Source organism: Ursus arctos, unplaced genomic scaffold (genome assembly GCF_023065955.2).
Source record: "Ursus arctos isolate Adak ecotype North America unplaced genomic scaffold, UrsArc2.0 scaffold_18, whole genome shotgun sequence".
Taxonomy (NCBI): domain Eukaryota; kingdom Metazoa; phylum Chordata; class Mammalia; order Carnivora; family Ursidae; genus Ursus; species Ursus arctos.
Window position 1 is genome coordinate 40,481,858 of NW_026622852.1, and position 19,123 is coordinate 40,500,980.

At 40.7% G+C, this 19,123-nt stretch overlaps 1 protein-coding gene across 3 annotated transcripts; it reads right to left on the reverse strand.

The window, feature by feature from the left end:
• Nucleotides 1-1,389: 1,389 nt before the first annotated feature.
• On the reverse strand, nucleotides 1,390-19,015 carry INIP (INTS3 and NABP interacting protein). Of its 3 annotated transcripts, XM_057313685.1 has the most exons (6): nucleotides 17,617-17,700; nucleotides 11,129-11,248; nucleotides 9,344-9,387; nucleotides 5,978-6,080; nucleotides 3,274-3,364; nucleotides 1,390-2,130 (listed from the first exon to the last, which is right to left on the reverse strand). In XM_057313685.1, the coding sequence occupies exons 2-6, from the start codon at nucleotides 11,164-11,166 to the stop codon at nucleotides 2,035-2,037; spliced, it is 372 nt and encodes a 123-aa protein (XP_057169668.1). In that variant the 5' UTR covers nucleotides 11,167-11,248; nucleotides 17,617-17,700; the 3' UTR covers nucleotides 1,390-2,034. The 3 variants fall into 3 exon arrangements, with proteins under 3 accessions (XP_057169668.1, XP_026369551.1, XP_048079294.1); XM_026513766.4 differs by lacking the exons at nucleotides 9,344-9,387; nucleotides 11,129-11,248 and adding an exon at nucleotides 18,845-19,015 and having other exon boundaries at nucleotides 17,617-17,699; XM_048223337.2 differs by lacking the exon at nucleotides 11,129-11,248.
• Between the last annotated feature and the right edge of the window lie 108 nt (nucleotides 19,016-19,123).

Genomic DNA, 19,123 nt, shown 5'->3' on the forward strand with positions numbered 1-19,123 from the left:
TTTCACTGTGAGACCCTGACCTTTGCCTGGAGCAGCTCTTGCTGCCCTTCCAGGTAAAGCCTACCAATCCTTCCAGGCCTATCTAGACTGTTGTGTGCTCTGGGGGCCTCTTCTGTGGCGTGCTACCCTCCGCCTTCCTCTGTCATTTCTGCTGTCCCACAACAGGCTCCTCTCCCTGTGACCTCCTTCAGAGCAGGTCTCCTCTTCTCACCTCCCCCCACCCCCTCCGTACTCCGGTGCTTTACAGAGTGCGTACCCACGAACACGTGTGGAACTGACCTGAACCTGTCAGGGGCTCACAGGAGAGGGGTGGGAGGAAGTGCTTCCCAGGCAGGACTGCAGGATTTAACAACATTAGTTAAAAGGCTAAGAGCTTAGAAAACATACCACTGAGAAAAGATCTCTTTACTACATTATAGAAGTCACACGTTAGGTAGAGACTTCAATGGCATAAAAAGTATACAATCCAAATTGTTGATCTCCTTAGCAGCAGGAGATATAGAACCATGCCAGTCGGTCACGTGGTGCACAGAACATACACTCTCAAAATAATTCAAGAAAACGAGGGCCACTGTAGAAGGCCCAAGGAAGCGCGGCAGGACAGGGGCCGGGGACCTCCTCAGCCGCAGGGAGTAAGGGCACCTTTGCTATAATAATGACCGTTATAATGGGAACGGCTGTCACCTCACCCAAGTGCAGAAAATTAGTTCAAATTCTAAAGAGAAAGAATCTTAATGGCACTGCCAAGTCTAGAATTCTCTACTTCGACTTTAATTAGTTTGGGTTAAGCTAGGGCTGTGCGGTTGGTGCAAATATCTAGGAAAGGAAGGAAAGAAACTCTTCGAAAAGGGAGATGAACGCTAATTAAATATTGACCCAAACTGGAATTTTAAGTTTAAATTTCATCCTACCACCAGAGATGATGGAGACTTAAGGCTAATATGAGGTCAATTATAAGTAGTTAAATAAAGTACTATATCTGTGATATAGTATAAAATATAATTTCAATCCTATTAAAGGTTAAAAAAAAAAAACCCATGTAGATTTTAGCTAATTTTAGCCAAGTTTCAGGGACACAGAAATCTCTGAGTTTAAGATAGATATAAGGAAAATCGAATTCCTTACTCAGGTTTTTCAGACTTTGTTTTGAATTAGAGATTCTAATTCCCTAGGACTGGGGTAAGGTAGGAGGGACTGCATACTTAAATAAACACCCCAGATTCTGTTCAAGATGTGTCATATTGAGAAACTTGCTTAACCTAACTCCTGTGAGTAATTAAAAAGGGGCTCAACTTGCATCTGTTTTTAATTAGAACAAAAATGGACAATAAAATGTGGGCACACCATATGTGTCGTAACCCTACATAAGAGCACGTACAAACTTTTAAATCACATTTCTTATCATTGTTTTTAATCGCAGTTAGTCACATAATTTATAGGAGCATAGGTTTATAAAAGATGTTTAAGCCTGGTTGGTAACTTAGTCTTACCTTAGATTTTCTTTGAAAATGGACAATAAGGGAGTTCGTTATGAGTTGAAGAATATTTCAGGATGACATGTTGACCATAAACACAAAAGGTACACTGATAGCAATTCTACAAACAGCAACTATGAATGTAACTTATTTAAGCCTGTTGGTTCACATTTTTACAAGCACCCTCGTTTCTTTGAAGTTAAGTACTATAAATGGTTCGTGAACGTCTACTGTGGACGATGATATATTCGATCACCTAGGAGAGGGGTGGGGGGCGAATTTATGTGACCGTCCAATTCAGAGTCTGATTTGGGTTCAAAAATCAAACTGTGTTCCAGTACAGTCACAGTGGCATCATCAGTTCCTCAGGTAACACAGTTCCCAGAACTCTCATCCTCCTGGTGACCCTCTTTTTCTGCTCTGACGTACACGTGCCTTTCTTTAAAGAAGCAAAAAAGTACAAAGGTTCACCAAAGTTCTGGAAGTCGGTCTGTACAGCACTAAATGACAGCAGCCTTGGCATCTGATATCACAGTCACTTTTGCTACAAATCTTTTCTTCATTCTGGGTCAAGGCGAGGTAAGACGGGAAGAATAAGATTCCCAAAGGCAGAGTCTTGAGTTATGAAGTATCCAGAGGAGTGTGCGTGTGCGTGCTAGGGAAGGTGAAAAAACAGGCAATTAAGCTATTAGAAATCACGATTTTTCAACCAAGGCGTTAAAATTACTCATCCTTTCTGAGTGCTTAAGACCAAATTTATTTTAAAAATCAGTTCTGCAGCTGCTAATTTTGTTTAAATACACGGGAGATGGACAGTAATAAGGAATTTATATTAACAAGCTGCACCAGGCACTCATTTATCAGACCCACTCTGTCCTCTGGGATTCTCTAAAGTCAATAATGAGTCAAAGACATGAATTACTTTGTTCCTTGGAGTGGGGAAAACTTGCAACAAAGACCCCAAAAATCGGCCTTTGATCAACAAAGCAGGAGCTTGAGAAGGAAGGGCAGTAGTTGGGAAGGGAGTGGGGTGGGGTGGGCAAGGGAGCTGACTACTGGTGATTAAGATCCTGACATTTTGTGAAGAATGCTGAAATGCAAGTAACAGGAAATCACCAGTGACCTCCCTCTGTCACTAGAGAAGGGAAGACTGTTTTCAGGTTGCCTTAAGTGAGATGATCTCTTATATCTCTTCCAATTCTGAGATTCTAAGGTTTAAAAGCATAGGTAATGATGGCTTCGTCAAGGTCTGTGGGAATGTTAGTGAAACTATCCAAGATCACTGTAATACTAAAGCTGTTTATTACTATGAAGAACAGTATTTTTTTAAATCGATGGATTATCATATTCCCATGGTGAGTTAGTCTTTAAGCATTTCCTGCACAACTGGTATGCTGACCATTTAAAAGAGAATCCAAACAACAATAAACCAGTAAGATTATCAAGGGGTGGAACAGCATGACAAATTTGAAAAAAAAAAAAATGTATGTACTATTAAACTAGCCAGTTCAGCTTTTAAGATCATTCTGTGCACCCAAATATCCTGAATTCTTGTACGCAAGCGATCCCTTGCCAGGCACAACACATGACCGTGTCAGAGCCATACGAGATACTTTCGTGACTGCTGTGTTGGTCCTTCAAATCCTTTGGGCATGACTGAACGTCGGAAAACCACTGCAATGACGTGTGGAACGTTTTTATTGATATTGCCCCACTGAAATACGATATAGGAATTGTGCTGGCTTCCAAGACCCAGGGATTCTCCAATGAGACGGGAATGTCAGTCCACTTGGCTCACCTGCAAAGCCGCCTTTTGTTGGGCTGCGATGTGCTGCTGCTCGGCATGATCCCGGAAGTCCTTATTAAGAGAGGGTCTCGAGAGCGCGATGCTACAATGGGAATCTCGGTTATTTGGCTGGTTAAGGTAGTAGAAACTTCCTGACTTATTATTTTTTTTTTTTTAAGATTTTATCTATTTATTTGACAGAGAGAGAGACAGCCAGCGAGAGAGGGAACACAAGCAGGGGGAGTGGGAGAGGAAGAAGCAGGCTCCCAGTTGGAAGAGCCCAATGTGGGGCTCGATCCCCGAACGCCTGGATCACACCCCGAACCGAAGGCAGACGCTTAATGACTGAGCCACCCAGGCGCCCCGAAACTTCCTGACTTCTGAATCACATTTTTCATTATATATTCTTAATAGGGATTAAAAAAAAAAGGCCTTCCAGAATAAGTCTTTTTTTCCTTCTCCCAATGTTTACATTAATATATATGAAGAAAGCCCATGTTATTTTACTGGGGCTTCAAATTACCTCTATTTTTGATTATTTTTTTGGATGATCTATGATCCCCTACTTTCCAACTGGGTTGAGGTACTCCAGTCTAGCATAAGGTTATATTTATGATGAAAACAGAAGCACTGAATGCTTCAAGGTACAGCATGTGAAAAGCCCTGGGCTAAAGACCTTGGCATGTTTGAAGAAATTAAGAACCTGATAGGACTGGAGGTCAGGGTTGAAAAGGGGTGAAGTGGGTTGGAAGAAAATGATACTGGGGAGAGAAAGGCAGGTGCCAGGGTATGAAGAGCCTTGTGAAATAAATTAAGAAATGTAGATCTTATCTTCAGAGTAAAGAGAGACTCCCAGAGAGTTTAATAAAGCAGAGGAGTGACAAGATCACAAGTACCACATGATGGCTCAGAAAGACCCCCGCTAGGCAGACTGTGGTGGTCACCTCCTCAACAACTGTTTATCTCCCCATTTCCTTGCTAATGGAATCCAAACTTCGTTCAATCATTGGTGGTCCCATGCTTCAGGACTGGCCAGGCTCCTCCCTCAGGGGAGGCAATCCGATCGGTGTAAGACAATGCCATTCCCCTTGCTGGTTTCTGGTCTGGACAAGAGAAAGATACGCGGTTCTGGGCAACTAGGCTTGATGGGCAGTCTGCTGGAAGGCTTCTGGGAACATTCTCTGCACTCTTACAAAAGGAACATAGGACGAGAACCTTTCTGGTTTTGGCCTCTATAGTGTATAGTCTATCTAGTGTAGGGTGAGGCTGAGACTACGGCAGTCATATTCGGACAATTAGGGAGCTGCTGGCCCACAGAGAAAGGTGGAAAGGAAGGCTGGAGGGAGGCCGGAGCACGGCTCACACTGTTGGCCACTGCGTGAAGCCACTCTGGAACCACTGGCTCTTCACACTCCTGGGAAACAAACACCGTAATGTGTATGCCAATTTTCTTGGTTTTCTGTTACTTCCAGAGTAAAATATCCTAACTGACACAAATGATAAATATATTCAGGGGGACTGAAGACTATGGGAAATTCAGTGAGGAAGCAGCTGTTGTAATGGAGGTAAGAAATGGGAATGGCCAGGACGAGTGTGGCATCCGTAGCCATGAAGAAAAATAGGCCGATCTGAGACATGTTTCAAAGTATACACGTAAGAGAACGGCAGTGGCTCAGAGGTGGAAATGAGAGGGGTAATAAACGAAGTCCACACTCCTGACTCTGAAGACTAGTACATCTGTGCCATTCGCTGAGACGAGAAACCCAAGACTAGGCAGTGGTTAGTGAGAGCTCGGGAAGGGAAGAGGAGTTCAGCCTGGGACACACGAAGTCTGAAATGCCTAAAGGATATCGGGGTGGAGCCACCCAAGAGGCAATCTGGGACTTGGGAGAAAAGACTAGACAAAAGTTATCGGCACATAAATAACAGGTTACAGAAGTGGAGGCAACTGGCCAGTGAAAAGCTGTATGAAGACAGGAAACTGGCTGTAGGACTGAACTCTGAAGAGCACGGACATTCACGAGACAGGCAGTGGAGACATGTCTGCAAAAGAAACCAAGACTGTGTGTCACTGAGCCAGTGAAGCTGAGGAAAGAGAGTATTTTAAGAAGGAGGGAGAGATCGGTGGTGTCCAACAATGCCAAGATGTCTAATAAGAGAAGGTCCTCGGTCTACCAGATTTAGCTACCACGAGCTGCAAGTGACCGAGGGATGCACCTATTCTTAGGAAGGGGGAGAGGGGCTCTCGAGTCAGACTGGAGTGCGCTGAGGAGTCAGTAAGTGAGACAGTAAAGATGAGGACAGACAGCACTTTCAGCACTGGCTGAAAAAGAGGGGGAAGGCCAGGGTGGCGGCTTAATGCGATGGAAGGAGGCAGAAACTGAACACGATAAAGATTAAGCCCCTACATTTTACCTGCTTTGCAGAATGCTTAAAAAGTGGGACGCTGACAATAATTTCAGCAACAAACCAAAACCACACAAAACCCTTTTCTTTTTTTAAAAGTAGGCTGTGGGGACCATTAAATATTCTAGTTAGAATTGAAATATTTAAGATCTAATCAATTCATCTAATTTTTTCAAATCTAACTAAGAAACAAAACATTACATGTAAATTGCAACGTTACAAAGACAAACGCCTGCCAACCAACTTGAGGTATTTTGTCCAAGATCTTTTTTATATCACTGAATATGAAAACCACATTATTCTTCAATACCTCGCTCCAGGATGATTAGTTGAAGATTGGTTCTGCATTAGTAATTTTCTTTTCTCTTTGTCCAGTTCTGCCAAGATCGCAACTCTGTTTTTATTTTGAAAACCTAGAAAAAGGGGGTTGGGAGGAAAGACAGCGAGAGAGAGAGATAAAAAACATTTTAGAGCTATTTTTATACACCCAGGCCATCTAAAAACCCAGCAACCAAATTCTGTTCTCTAACAAGATAACAAACCCACTCGTGAGTAGTTCCCCTAGATGGTTACACCGTGTTCCTCCTGCTTCCCAGCGACTTTACCAGCACAGCCCATGGCTGGATGCAAAGTAGAATGCTGACTGAGGACTTTGAAGACTTAGTTTTAAAGAACTGTAATCACTGAGGTTTTCAGGAGAAAAACATCAACAGTCATGCTCAGAGCCAAACAAAATTTCTTTTTCTCAACTGCCTTTATTCAGAAATGGCACACAGTCTTTGAAGGAACAAGTCAAAGAACTGCAACCGACTACATAGCAATCTAGTCGCTACGGGGCACGAAAAGGTGTGTCCTTTATCAACTGCTTAATCCTGGGCTTGATTTTGACCCTCAAATTACATAAGATTTAGAGCAAAGGGTGCAAAGTTCTGGCCCAGGAGCAGCATCCAACTAGGTTTTAAAATCTGAATTAGGGGCAACTGGGTGGCCCAGCTGGTGAAGCATCCTCTTAATTTCGGCTCGGGTCATGAGACTGAGCCCCACATGTTCGGCATTGTGTTCAATGGGGAGTCGGCTTGAGATTCTCTCCCTCTCCCGCTGCCCCCCCCATGGGTCTCTCTAAAATTAATTAACTAATTAGTTAAAATCTGAATTACATGCCAACATGTAAACATGGAGAGAATGTAAACAAAATCCTCAGATTTCTTGCTTCTCTTGAAACATCTCAAACACTAGCAACAAGGGATCTGGATACCCCCTTGGTAAAAATTAACTAGAACGAAGAAATAATCATCACTATTTCATCACATTAAAAAGACACCGGGTCCTCTCTAGCTTATTACAGTCCTTATCAACTTGTTTATATGCCTGTGGGCATTTGAGTTTGATCCCTGATTTAGAACAAAAGAAGTGGAAACATAAAAGGCTGGAAAACCAAGTCCAAAGTGAGTTCCCTGTAAAGTGGGGAATGCTTTCCAAGGGAGAGTAGCGCTCTCTCATTTGTATAATGAAGATGCATAGATAGATATAAAGCAAGTTACACCACTGGGTGTATTTCTAGCTAGAGGACGAGACGTTTTTCCACTTCTCAGAAGAGGCTGATGAGTTCTTAGAAGATAATTAGGTAGTTCCCATCTTTGTAGGAACTTAGAGATACTGTAAATATAAAATCTGATAGTGTCTAAATTATATGATGAGCAAAATAAATAACTGCACTGAGAAGTACTGATGTGCTGTTTACAGAAATATCCATTTCTCTCAAGATTAATTTGTTCACAAATAATATTTGAAAAATAATATTTTAGGGTCACTATCAGTAAAGGAATTGTATATACATAGAAATTATATGTACAAAGCATTAAAAAGACTACATGAAGATAATTTGATCAATAATGTTCAGATAAATACAAGCACAACTGAGCTTTTCAATGCTCTTCAATGTGTTTAAGTTTACCTATATTATTTTTAAATGTCCTCTGTGAAAAGGAACCAGAGTTCTAGGGAGAGTACTAGCTGCATGTCTTAGTGCAAGAAAAAAAAAATCAAGATGTGCCTGGAACGTCTTGTTGTCAGAAAGCAAAAAGGTGTTTTGTTTTTGTTTTTTTTTAAACATCCAGGTAGTGCTGAAAGAACAAAGAAGCCGGGCGCCTGGGTGGCTCAGTCGGTTAAGCGTCTGCCTTTGGCTCAGATCATGGTCTCGGGGTCCTGGGATTGGGCTGCATGTTGGGCTCCCTGCTTAGCAGGGAGTCTGCTTCTCCCTCTCCCTCTGCCTCTCCCCGCAACTCATGCTCTATCAAATAAACAAATACTTACCAAAAAAAAAAAAAAAAGAAGCAAATTTGAGGTTAGCCAGGCTGTCACAGTTGGAACATTAAAGAGAAAAATAATTATAGCTAAATGGAACAAATTGAATCTAGGATAAGCCATGACTCCAAAATAAGATACAAAAGGGAAACTTAAAACACATAAAAATATAGTTGCAAAGAAGGGTGAAAATAATAATTATTATAATTAATAATTAGGTCAGTTGTAATAATTATAGTTAATAATTAGGTTAGTGTTAACATTTAGGGATTTGTTTCTCCTATTAAGTATATGTCTGTTTATAAAGCATAGCTGTATACTTTTTTGTTTAGGTACACGGAGGCAGGGGTAGATACAGGGAACTGGGGCTAAGCCAAATAGTTCCGGAAAAAGCAGGTTATGGACCAAGAACAAGAGAGGCAGACTCAGCACAGGTTCGTTCACACACACACACACACACACACACACGCGCACGCGCACACACACACACACCATTTAAAAGGAGCCCCAGTGGTGATGAGCACCCATGTCACACAAGGACCAAGCAGAAACTGTGAGTTCTTTTTTTTTTTCTTTTTTTTTTAAGATTTTATTTATTTATTTGACAGAGATAGAGACAGCCAGCGAGAGAGGGAACACAAGCAGGCGGAGTGGGAGAGGAAGAAGCAGGCTCCCAGCGGAGGAGCCCAATGTGGGGCTCGATCCCATAACGCCAGGATCACACCCTGAGCCGAAGGCAGACGCTTAACGACTGCGCCACCCAGGCGGCCCAGAAACTGTGAGTTCTAACTGGATGAGCTGGTGAAACTCTTAAAGAGAGCTAAGTGTAAGACCTAATGATCCCTGACCTGTTGGGAGATGAAATGCATTAAATCCTGGCAGTAAAGCTACCAGAAAAGGGCAATTCATAATGAAAACAGAACACAGAAGTGTTTCATTTAGGAACTAACTCCACGTTGCAAGAAACTAAAAATCTACGAGACAGGCATGAGCTTAAAAAAATCCCATTATAGGGGCACCTGAGTGGCTCAGTTGGTTCAGCGTCTGCCTTTTGCTCAGGTCATGACCCCAGGGTCCTGAGATCGAGTGCCGCTTCGGGCTCCCTGCTCATCGAGGAGCCTGCTTCTCCCTCTCCCCGGCCCTTCCCCCCTCCGTTCATGCTCTGTCTCTTGCTTTCTCTCTCTCTCTCTCTCTCTCTCAAATAAATAAAATCTTATAAAAAGAATCCTACTATTAACTCAGCAGGTAAGGTTTAACGATAGAAGGGACCCAGCGCACCAACACAGCTTTTAAATCATCTTTAAACGCATAACCAAGTCTTGCGCTTTGGCTGAGAATCAAACTTATCAAAAAACACTAAATCTTGACTTACCTGAAATTTTGTTTTGTTTTGGTAGTGGTAAGATTACTGTAACCCTAGGAAGGTATAGAAAGATTACTATAACCCTGAGTAAGTACAGAAATAAGAATCTGGGAAGATTATTATAACCCCAGGAAGATATAAAAAAAAACAAGTACAAAAAGGATCAATTAATTAATTAAATATTTTAAAATAGATTTACGTGTACTAAGTTTGGCAATGATTACAAAGTAAAGTATTACATAGTCATATTAATTATAATTCTAATTTAAACTATTATAGAGAATTTAACAAATAAGCTTATAACCAATTCTAAGTGTTTAAAAATTTTTAGTTTAGAAGTTACTTTATTAGATAAGTATAGGTTTAATACACCATTAATTAAATCATGAGCAGTGATGAGTAGTTTTCTCTATACACAAGATCCCCGTGGACTTTAAAGAACTCATTGAAGTATTTAAACAAGGGGTCACCGGAGTGGGCTAGCCCATAGCCTTCCCTCCCTGGTAAAGACGGGATAATGCCTATCTCTGTATCTCCTTTAGTGCCCCACATTCCCACCCAGAAGCCCAAGTTTTATCCTTATAACCCCTCCCTCTTACTACCCACATCTAACCAATTGCCAAGCCCAATGAATTTTATGTCCTGAATGTCTCTAAACAACCTCCCTTCGCAACTCCTTTTCCACAGTCTAACCAAGCAAAATTATCTTTTGCACAATATTCTAGACCTTAATATGTATCAACAGGCAGGTGAGAGCCACAAAGGCTACTTTACAGAGAAAGGGTATGGTCAGATCTTTTAGGCTTTTATTTTCTGATCTATGCTTTCTTCTTGATTTTTAAAAAATACAGTATTATTTTACATGTCTGTTTTGCACAAAAAATTTGCATTATAAAAGTATATAAAAGTCAACAGATAGCACTTAGGAAATAATAATAGCTTATTTCAAATTTGAAACTTAAGGCACACGCTAGGTGATCTATCTGGTACACGAAGTATAATGTTCTAAGGTTCTCCCACCTTTAGGGTTTATACAAACGAACTCTAACTAGGACGTCAATACATAACATTTAACTAACTGTTTTATTACACTCAGTACACGAGTTGTTTTTTTTAAACACTCACCTATCTCTTGCCATAATTTAACATTTGATTTTTACATTCTTTTAAACATATCATAGTTACATGTAACTTTTACATTCTCAGAAGCATGAGAGTTAATATTTCTTGTACAGTACTTAATATTCCTTTATAGTTAACCTTTTTCCTAATAAAATTCTCTTAGAATAAAGCAGCACACTCTAAAAAAATACTTCTACTTTTAGAACTATAACCCTATCTCCATTCACAATCATATATATTTTCATTTCTACATCCATTCATAGAAACATGTAACTCCCACACATTTTTTTGTTACTAAAAACATTCCTGAGGAACTGGCATCACATCAAATTGCATTTAAAACCTAACAGCTGATAATCACTTTATATGAATAGCTCCATCACACTTATATAAGCACTAACTGGAATTTGTTTTATTGGAAAAAAATCTATAGCTAAAGAATGAAAATTATTCTAAAATATTATTCAAATCCGCTCAAGTGGTTATCCCACAGGCTATATATTCTTCACGACTATACATTAAATCGACGTATCATACTTAAGAGACCTGTTTAGTATTAAAGGAAAGTCACTGTGGCACTATTAGTTTAACATGTTCTAAGTTATTTACTGAATCAACATATATTTATTGTGTATTCATCATATACAGGCACTAGGTAGGTTCTAAGGATACAATGATGAGCCAAAGCTGGACATGATTCTAGCTCTCATGGTTTTCAAACAGTCCAGTGAGGAGAGAGATGATCAAATAATTACAGCAATGAATGTATACTTAGAATCTAAGATGAGTAGTCTGAAATAAAGAAAGAAAATTCTATAAGCATTTATAACAATCCATTACTTTGGGAATCAATGCTGAATAAATTTGACCTAGACTGGGAGTAGGGGGAGCAGTGAAGGCTTCCAGAGAAAAGTAATGCCTGAACTGAAATCTTAAGGACAAATAAATCAGTTCATTAGGGGTAGGGGGAAAAATAACACTTTCCCCTATAACAAGAGCACTGTAGCTGCAGTGTTGAGAATAGGCTAGACAAGAGGAAACAGGAGACCACGACAGCAGAACGAGCTAGAGATGACAAAAGTTGTTACCGGCCAGGGAAATGGAAAGATAGGAACAGATCCAAGAGCTATTTAGGAAGTTAAATCAACAGGACACTGAAAGAATGTGAAGTAAGGAATGACGAAGAAGGTGTCATGGATGGCTCCTAGATTTTTGGCTCATTTAGTTAAATGGTGAATTATTTCTATTTTTCTATTGCTACTGTAACAAATTACTAGAAACTTAGTCTCTTAAAACAACACAAATCTATTATCTTACAGTTCTGTAGTTCTGTGGTTTTACGGGGATAAAATCAAGGGCTACATTTCTTTCTGGAGCCTCCGGTGAAGAATCTGTTTCCTTGCCTTTTCCAGTTTCTAGAAGCTGCCTGAGTTCCTTGGATCTTGGTACCCTTTCTCTGCCTTCAAAACCAGCAACACTGTATCTCTCTGACCCTTCTATCATCATTTCTCTCTCTGACCATAGCTAGGGAAAAAATTTACTGCTTTTTAGGACTCACATGATTAAGATGGGCCCACCTGCATAATCCAGGATAATCTTCCCATCTCAAGGCCCTTAACCTTAATCACATGTGCAAAGTTCTTTTTGCCAGAGAAGGTAACATAGTCACGGGTTCTGGGGCTTATGAGATGTGCATCTTTGGTGTGGGGAAGGGATCAGTTTGCCTACCACACTCCCCAGTAATACATGCAATGTATTCAGTGGTTAAAGCTCAAACCTCATCCAGGGGAGACAGCTTGATGTCTTAAGTCTTAACAGAATAAAAGCATATAACATTATTTAATTAACATGAGTTGATTAGTACCAATAATTAGTCTTTTTGGTATCTAGTTAATGGCAAACACTTCTTGTATCTGGAGAGACTGAAAAATTATTCAACTCGGGGCACCTGGGTGGCTCAGTTGTTAAACAGCTGCCTTCGGCTCAGGTCATGATCTCAGGGTCCTGGGATTGAGCCCCATGTCGGGCTCCCTGCTCAGCAGGGAGTCTGCTTGTCCCTCTCCCTCTGCCCCTCTGCTCATGTTCGCTCTCAAAAAAATAAATAAAATCTTAAAAAAAAAATTATTCAACTCTTAGGTATTTTCAGTAAAGTCCAAAAAATAGCTATCAAAGGAAAGGAATGAACCCTAGTGACCTCCCTGTTTTCAAGTTCTCTCTCAATCCTCAAGGACTTACTCCTTGTAAGCTACTGACACTTTCTCTGCCCTTTTGACGTTTCCCTTCTTCAGGACTGGCTAAATAAGATGAGTTATCTTCTGCTTGAACCGACCTTCCCTCATCACTCATTTTTCTTTTCCTCTTTCAAACTCCCAGGCCCGTTTCATTGCAAGAATTTTCTGCTTAATAACAGATGCAGAAGAGATACAAAGATTAAGAAGTCTTTTTGTATCCTAGAGCTCCCAATTTTTTTCTTAGATGCTACAATTAGAATGTTCTAATCCCTCAGCTAAAGTGCAGTATGGAAAAACAATGAACAGGGTACTGGGGCAGAGAATCAATTTGACTTCTCATATCAGTACTACCAGTTACGATTTAATATTGAGAAATTATCTCACTAGACAGGACCAATGGAGACAACAGTAACAACTTCGAAGGGTGGTTATATGAGGTACAGAAAATAGAAGTAAAATACCTGGCATACAGCGTGCCTCGTGGTAATTGCTTAATAAATACTAGCTATTACTATCATCTTGCATTCTGTATAAGTTAGTTAACATCACTAGATTCTTCTCAGCCCCATTCTGCCAATTCACTTTCAGTGAATAGTTTTTCATTACAAAGAGCACAACTGATCAGCACGCCGCTTTCTAGGTTACACTCACATGACAGGCCTCCCAGGCCAGTCCGAATGGGCCTGGGGATCTCAAGCTCTCTCCTAACTACACACAAGATCTGAAGCTCCTTTACAACATATTCTACCCCAACTCAGTTTCAGTCCTGTTGCAACCTGGGGCCTACAGACCATTCCTAGCACATCAGAAAAATACTGTGCTTTGCCTTCGCAGCTAAAAATGAGACAAAAAGAAATCTAGCTTAAAAAACCTACTGCAAATTGCATCTTTGCATCTACACTCCCCTTCTAAAAAGTACAAATACAAGAATTTTTAATTATTTTTACATCAGCGTAAATTTTAATTTACATTTAATTTACATCTTAATTGAGAGGTAGCATACCTTGCTTTTCTTCTGGACCATAGATGGTTTGGGGTAAGACTTGTATTTGGGCCTGAGGCCAAGCAAGACACCTCCCAAGAGCTATGCCACCCCACTCCTACATAGCACCCTGAAATCACGGCTAAGAGCACCCAGAATGGCCCCAAGTCAAAAGTTCCCACCACCTGATCTTCAGGGCTTATAGTTATTACTATAAACATTTTAAGATAACTAGAAAATAAAAGAATCAAAGTATTTCCCTGGGTTTCTGTGTGTCTGAAATCAGGTGCCACCACAAGATCATAGGACCTTGATATTTACGAATAATGAAAGATTCTTTACATAGTACGTTGGCCAAATTCCAATTTGAGAATCTGCCTCTACATATGAAAATTCTCAAAATGTTACTTATCAATCACGTGGTTATTAAGAACCAACCAAATGTTCCATACTACGATGGATGGGGAGGAGGCTTCAGTGACTGTGTGCCAAGAGCTTAGGAAATTTAGCATTCCTGACTGCTTACCACAGTACGACAGACTGCTAGATCTGCTAGAGGGCTCAGTGAACACAATGGGATTCTGTCTCCTACACCAGAGACACTAACAAATTGCAATGTACAGATCAGGATTTTTTTTTTTAAGTCATGGTCCTTTCAGCTATCATTGTAAGATAATTACGGCACTTGGCATTCAAACTCTGTATTAAGTAGTTCCTATACATATAAAGAGTGCAGAAATAATTTAATATAGAAAGTAAAATGCAATAGATCCAAACAGATTAGAATTTTAAAATGGTCACTGGGAGTCTATAGAGCATGATAGGGACTCCCTCTGCTGGTGCCTAACAGCAGCTCAGGACAGCACCAAAATCACTGACAAAAGAACAGCAGCCAAAGCGTAATCTAAATTCACTTCTCTTTAGATTAGAGGATGTTTCACAGCAGATGTGATTATGGATCAATCAAAGGCCACCCTAAAAATGATTGTTTTATTGCAAATGCTAAAAAAATAACCAGCAAACTGTAAATCTCAATTATTGTGCTATTAGAACAGATAGGTAATTTAAAATGTCTTTTCATCTGGACTGCATTGTGTGATTTTTAGCAGTATATTTTCCTTCCAAAATAGACATCTCTTTGTTTTCATTTTGGTTCAAATTAAATTATTTTTTATCTGATAATCTGATGAAAAGAAGAGATCAAAGATCAGAAGGAAATGTTGACCTGTGATTAATCCATAGAGCACACAAATCACACATGGTTACTTGAGAGAACAGAATGGTATTAGCTCGCTACAGATGTCACCGTAGCTAGGTTTTTACAATACTACACTTCAGTAAAACTCACGGAACCTTCAGGGTGCCCTAAATGCAGCTAATATACTAAAACAGGCGTAACAAAACAGCAGACTTCCAGTAGTTGCAGAGTGGTTCGGTTACACTAACCCTGCCACGGTATCATTATAAATTCTGGACAAAAGATTAAAAATTCATTATTTGGGGGCGCCTGGGTGGCACAGCGGTTAAGCGTCTGCCTTCGGCTCAGGGCGTGATCCCGGCGTTCCGGGATCGAGCCCCACATCGGGCTCCTCCACTATGAGCCTGCTTCTTCCTCTCCCATTCCCCCTGCTTGTGTTCCCTCCCTCGCTGGCTGTCTCTATCTCTGTCGAATAAATAAATAAAATCTTTAAAAAAAAAATTCATTATTTGAAGGCACCAGAGACTGACCAATATCAGACAGAAACTGCAACTAGTGAGATTTGGGAATTTGTGACCTTTTGTTCAGTCCACAAACAGTTTGGATAGCCTCACCTTACTAGCTTTGAGTTATCAGAGGACAGTTCAGGGCTGGCAGAGTAGCGAGAAAATGAGAGGAGAAACCCAAGAGGGAAAGGCAGGAGGACTAAAGCCCAAAACATGCCTATACAATCCATCCAACGTTTTTGCTTCTTGCTACGACTACACACGGCAATCCCAGGGGGATCAAGCAATAAAGCAGCACCTGGAAGCTGAAAAGACTGAGCAGAGATTTCAGCTACTGCCCAACACAAGGAAGACAAGAGTCTGAGTTGTGTTGAAGGCTTGCATTTGCTAGAACAAAAATACATTTCAGAGGAATACAAAAGAATCCAGAGTCTCTATAATATTAGTCATAATATCCAGTACCCAATAACAAATCACTAAGTATAGCGAGAAAAAGGTGACCCACACTCAAAAAAAAAAAAAAAAAAAAAAAAAAAAAAAAAGCAGTCAACAGAAACCAACTCCAAGATAATCCAGATGATGCAATTAGCAGTGACAACCTGTATCTAGACTCTAAAAAAAAAAGAAAAGTTAATGATAAACCAGTTTTTAAAAAATGAGCAAAAGACTTAAGCAAGTTAAAAAAAAAAAAGGTTTACCAGGGCCAGGTAGGTACAAAAAAGAGCTCGACATTTGTCATCAGGGAAATGCAAGTTAATACTACAATGAGATGTCACTTTACCACTAAAATGGCTAAAATTAAGATGACCTATAGCACTATATATAGAGTACCCAGAATTTTCACATGTTGCCAGAGGGAATGTAAATTGGTACAGCCAGTTTGGGAAAAGGCTTGGCAGTTTTTCAAAACGTTAACCATATACTCAGCTATTAATCCAAATATTCACAAAAAGACTTATAAACGAATATTCAAAGCAGCTGTATTCACAATAGCCAGAACTGAGACGACCCCAAAGCCCCTGAACAGGAGAATGAGTTTTTTAAAAACGCTGGTAAATATATACAGTAGAACTACTCCATAAGAAACACAATGAACTATTGATACGTGGCACAACATGGATGAAACTCACAGTTTAGTGACTGAAAGAAGCTGGACACAAACAAGTACACACTTTATGATTACATTTATATGAAGACAAAACTAAGGTAAAAAAATCAGAACAGAGATAAGTAATAAAAAAATATGGGTCAAACAAGAGTTCAGAGTTGAGAAGGAAAGGAAATAGAGGTTTGCTTCAAATCTTGAAACGACATAACTTACAAAGTGGGATTTAATACTTTCTCGAGATTAAATTTTATTTTTTAAAACTGATTTTTAAATAAAAACTTCTCTAGGATGTGTCTGACCTAATCTGTTTCAGAGAGCTTCTAAACAGAGGTGATGTGTATGAAAGTTTCTGGAGCAAATGAAGATAAAGGCATGGATATTGCCTGGTGACGATATAACCTCTTTAAAAGTGGTTCTGATTTAAGTAGACAACACAGATGTCAGAGGAGGACCTAAGGTTTGTGATGTGAATAATCTTTTTATTTTTTTTTTAAGAGTTTATTTATTTATTTGTCAGAGAGAGAGCGAGAGAGAGAGAGCTCACACACGCACATGAGTGGGGTGAGGAGCGGAGGGAGAAGCAGGCTCCGAGCTGAGCAAAAAGCCCGATGTGGGACTCGATCCCAGGATCCTGGGATCATGACCTGAGCCAAAGGCAGACGCTTAACCAACTGAGCCAACCAGGGGTCCTAATCTTTTTTTTTTTTTTTTTAAGAATGTTATATATTTATTTGAGAGAGAGCAGACTGAGACAGCGCAGCACACACGAGCAGGGGGAGGGGCAGAAGGAGAGGGAGAAGCAGACTCCCCACTGAGCAGGGAGCCTGATGCGGTGCTCAATCCTAGGATCCCTGGGATCATGACCTGAGCCAGAGGCAGACGCTTAACCATCTGAGCCACCCAGGCACCCTCGATGTGAATAATCTTAACACAGGTTAAAAAATAGGATTAATAGCTATTAAAAATGTTATATATCTGAAACAATGTTGGACTTACTTTAAAAACAGGGTTTTTACTTTGCTATTCATTTTTTATTCTGACTACAGTAACTGTTCTATCCTAACTTTTCTATTAAAACACGTTTATTAAATGGGGGGAAAAGTTCCTAGTAGTAAAAAGTTCCAGCATGCATTACCTTGTCCTGAAGGGTTTGTTGCCATATCTTCCTATTTTGTTTCAGCTATGCTCAGTGGCAACTGGTCAGCACTTTATAGTCACCTGCAAAAAAATATGTGTACACGTATATAAAATGCACCATACTTCAGCAACAAACTACAAGTTGTCAGGAACAGCTCGCCACGCTACAATGAAACGTTTTCAGTTTTATCATCTTTTCAGAAATACACATCTGAAAAGCGCACAGACTTAAATCATAAATTTAAATTCTGCAAGCCCCTCACGCATTTAATTAAAACAGTAAGGTTAAATGTTTACTCTTGTAGATGTTGATGCCAACATTTAGCATTGCTGTCTTTAATATTCACCATTACGTTGTATTTACCAAACACTACCAAATGTATCAACCAACTGATAGCAGCAATACAATCAGTGCTAGACAGAAAAAAAAAAATCACTCTATTGTGCTTCTTGATTCACTTAAAAAAATATATCCAGCAACTACTGTGTATACTGAAAGCTAAAAAGGAAACATGCCTAAAATTTATCAAGTACACACTCTGCACCATACACTGTGTAAGATGTTTGAAATTCTTTTACTTATCACCATTTTATAGATGGGGAGATCAGTACCCAAGGCCGCAAAGCTAGTAAGAAGGCTGTTAGTTTCCCAACTTTGTGGGTTTTGTATTAGGTCTTGGGGAGATCGCAAATGAGCAAGACCCTACTCCTGTCTTCAAGGAACACACGATTCCAGCGGGAAAATACACTCTCATTCAAACAACCATACTAAAAAGTTTAACAAACGCGCTCTTTAAAAGGAGCAGACAGTGCTCCGGAAGCAGAGAGGAACTGATTCTACTGGCGTGATGAGGGATGCCTTTAGGGGAACCAGGGAAAAGTACAAGGGCTGGCAAATAGATTTCGGTTTTGAACAAAATATCCTTAGGTGCTCCTGCGGCAGAAGCACAGGGCGAGCCAAGGCGGATGGGACGAGAGGAAAGAGGGCCACCTAGTGAAGGGAAACGTAAAGCAGGGATGTGACAGGGCGGCACCTGCGTCTCAAAGGGTCCTTGCAGGAGGGCATGGAGGGCAGGCCGGGCGGGGCTGCGACCAACAACATCCAGAGAAAGGGAAGTGAGGAAGGTGGGTGCCACGCTACCCTAGGGCAACAAAGACAGCAGCAGCCGATCAGCGCCGGGGCCACACACTTTCCTCCCCCGGGGCCGTCAGGCGGTCGTACTTACCGGGGCCACGAGAGCGCCCAGGACCCTCCTCGCTGTCCGATCGCTCTCTCAAAGGGGGCGCGACCACTTAGGGACCTGCAAACAGAGCCCAACTAGCGGCTCTACAACCTTCCCGCCCCCGCGGCGCTTCCGCCTCCTGCCTGTCGTACACCCGAGGGAACGGAAGTCCCGCCTCCCGCCTTCGTCCAGCAGTGGCTGCCCGCAGCGATCCGTGTTTTAACTGCTGCCCCGGTGCAGAAGGCCACTTCCTCTCCGAAGAGTGGCAGCCGAAGAGGCTCA

Bases quoted from the DNA above. Each gene is read 5' to 3' on its own strand.
- INIP (XM_057313685.1), bottom strand. From the start codon at position 11,166: ATGAGAGCTAGAATCATGTCCAGCTTTGGCTCATCATT. The intron at 6,081-9,343 runs GTAAGTCAAGAT...CCCTTTTTCTAG, and splicing joins AAAACAAAACAAAATTTCAG to GTTTTCAAAATAAAAACAGA. The intron at 3,365-5,977 runs GTATTGAAGAAT...TTCCCATTGTAG, and splicing joins ACTAATCATCCTGGAGCGAG to CATCGCGCTCTCGAGACCCT.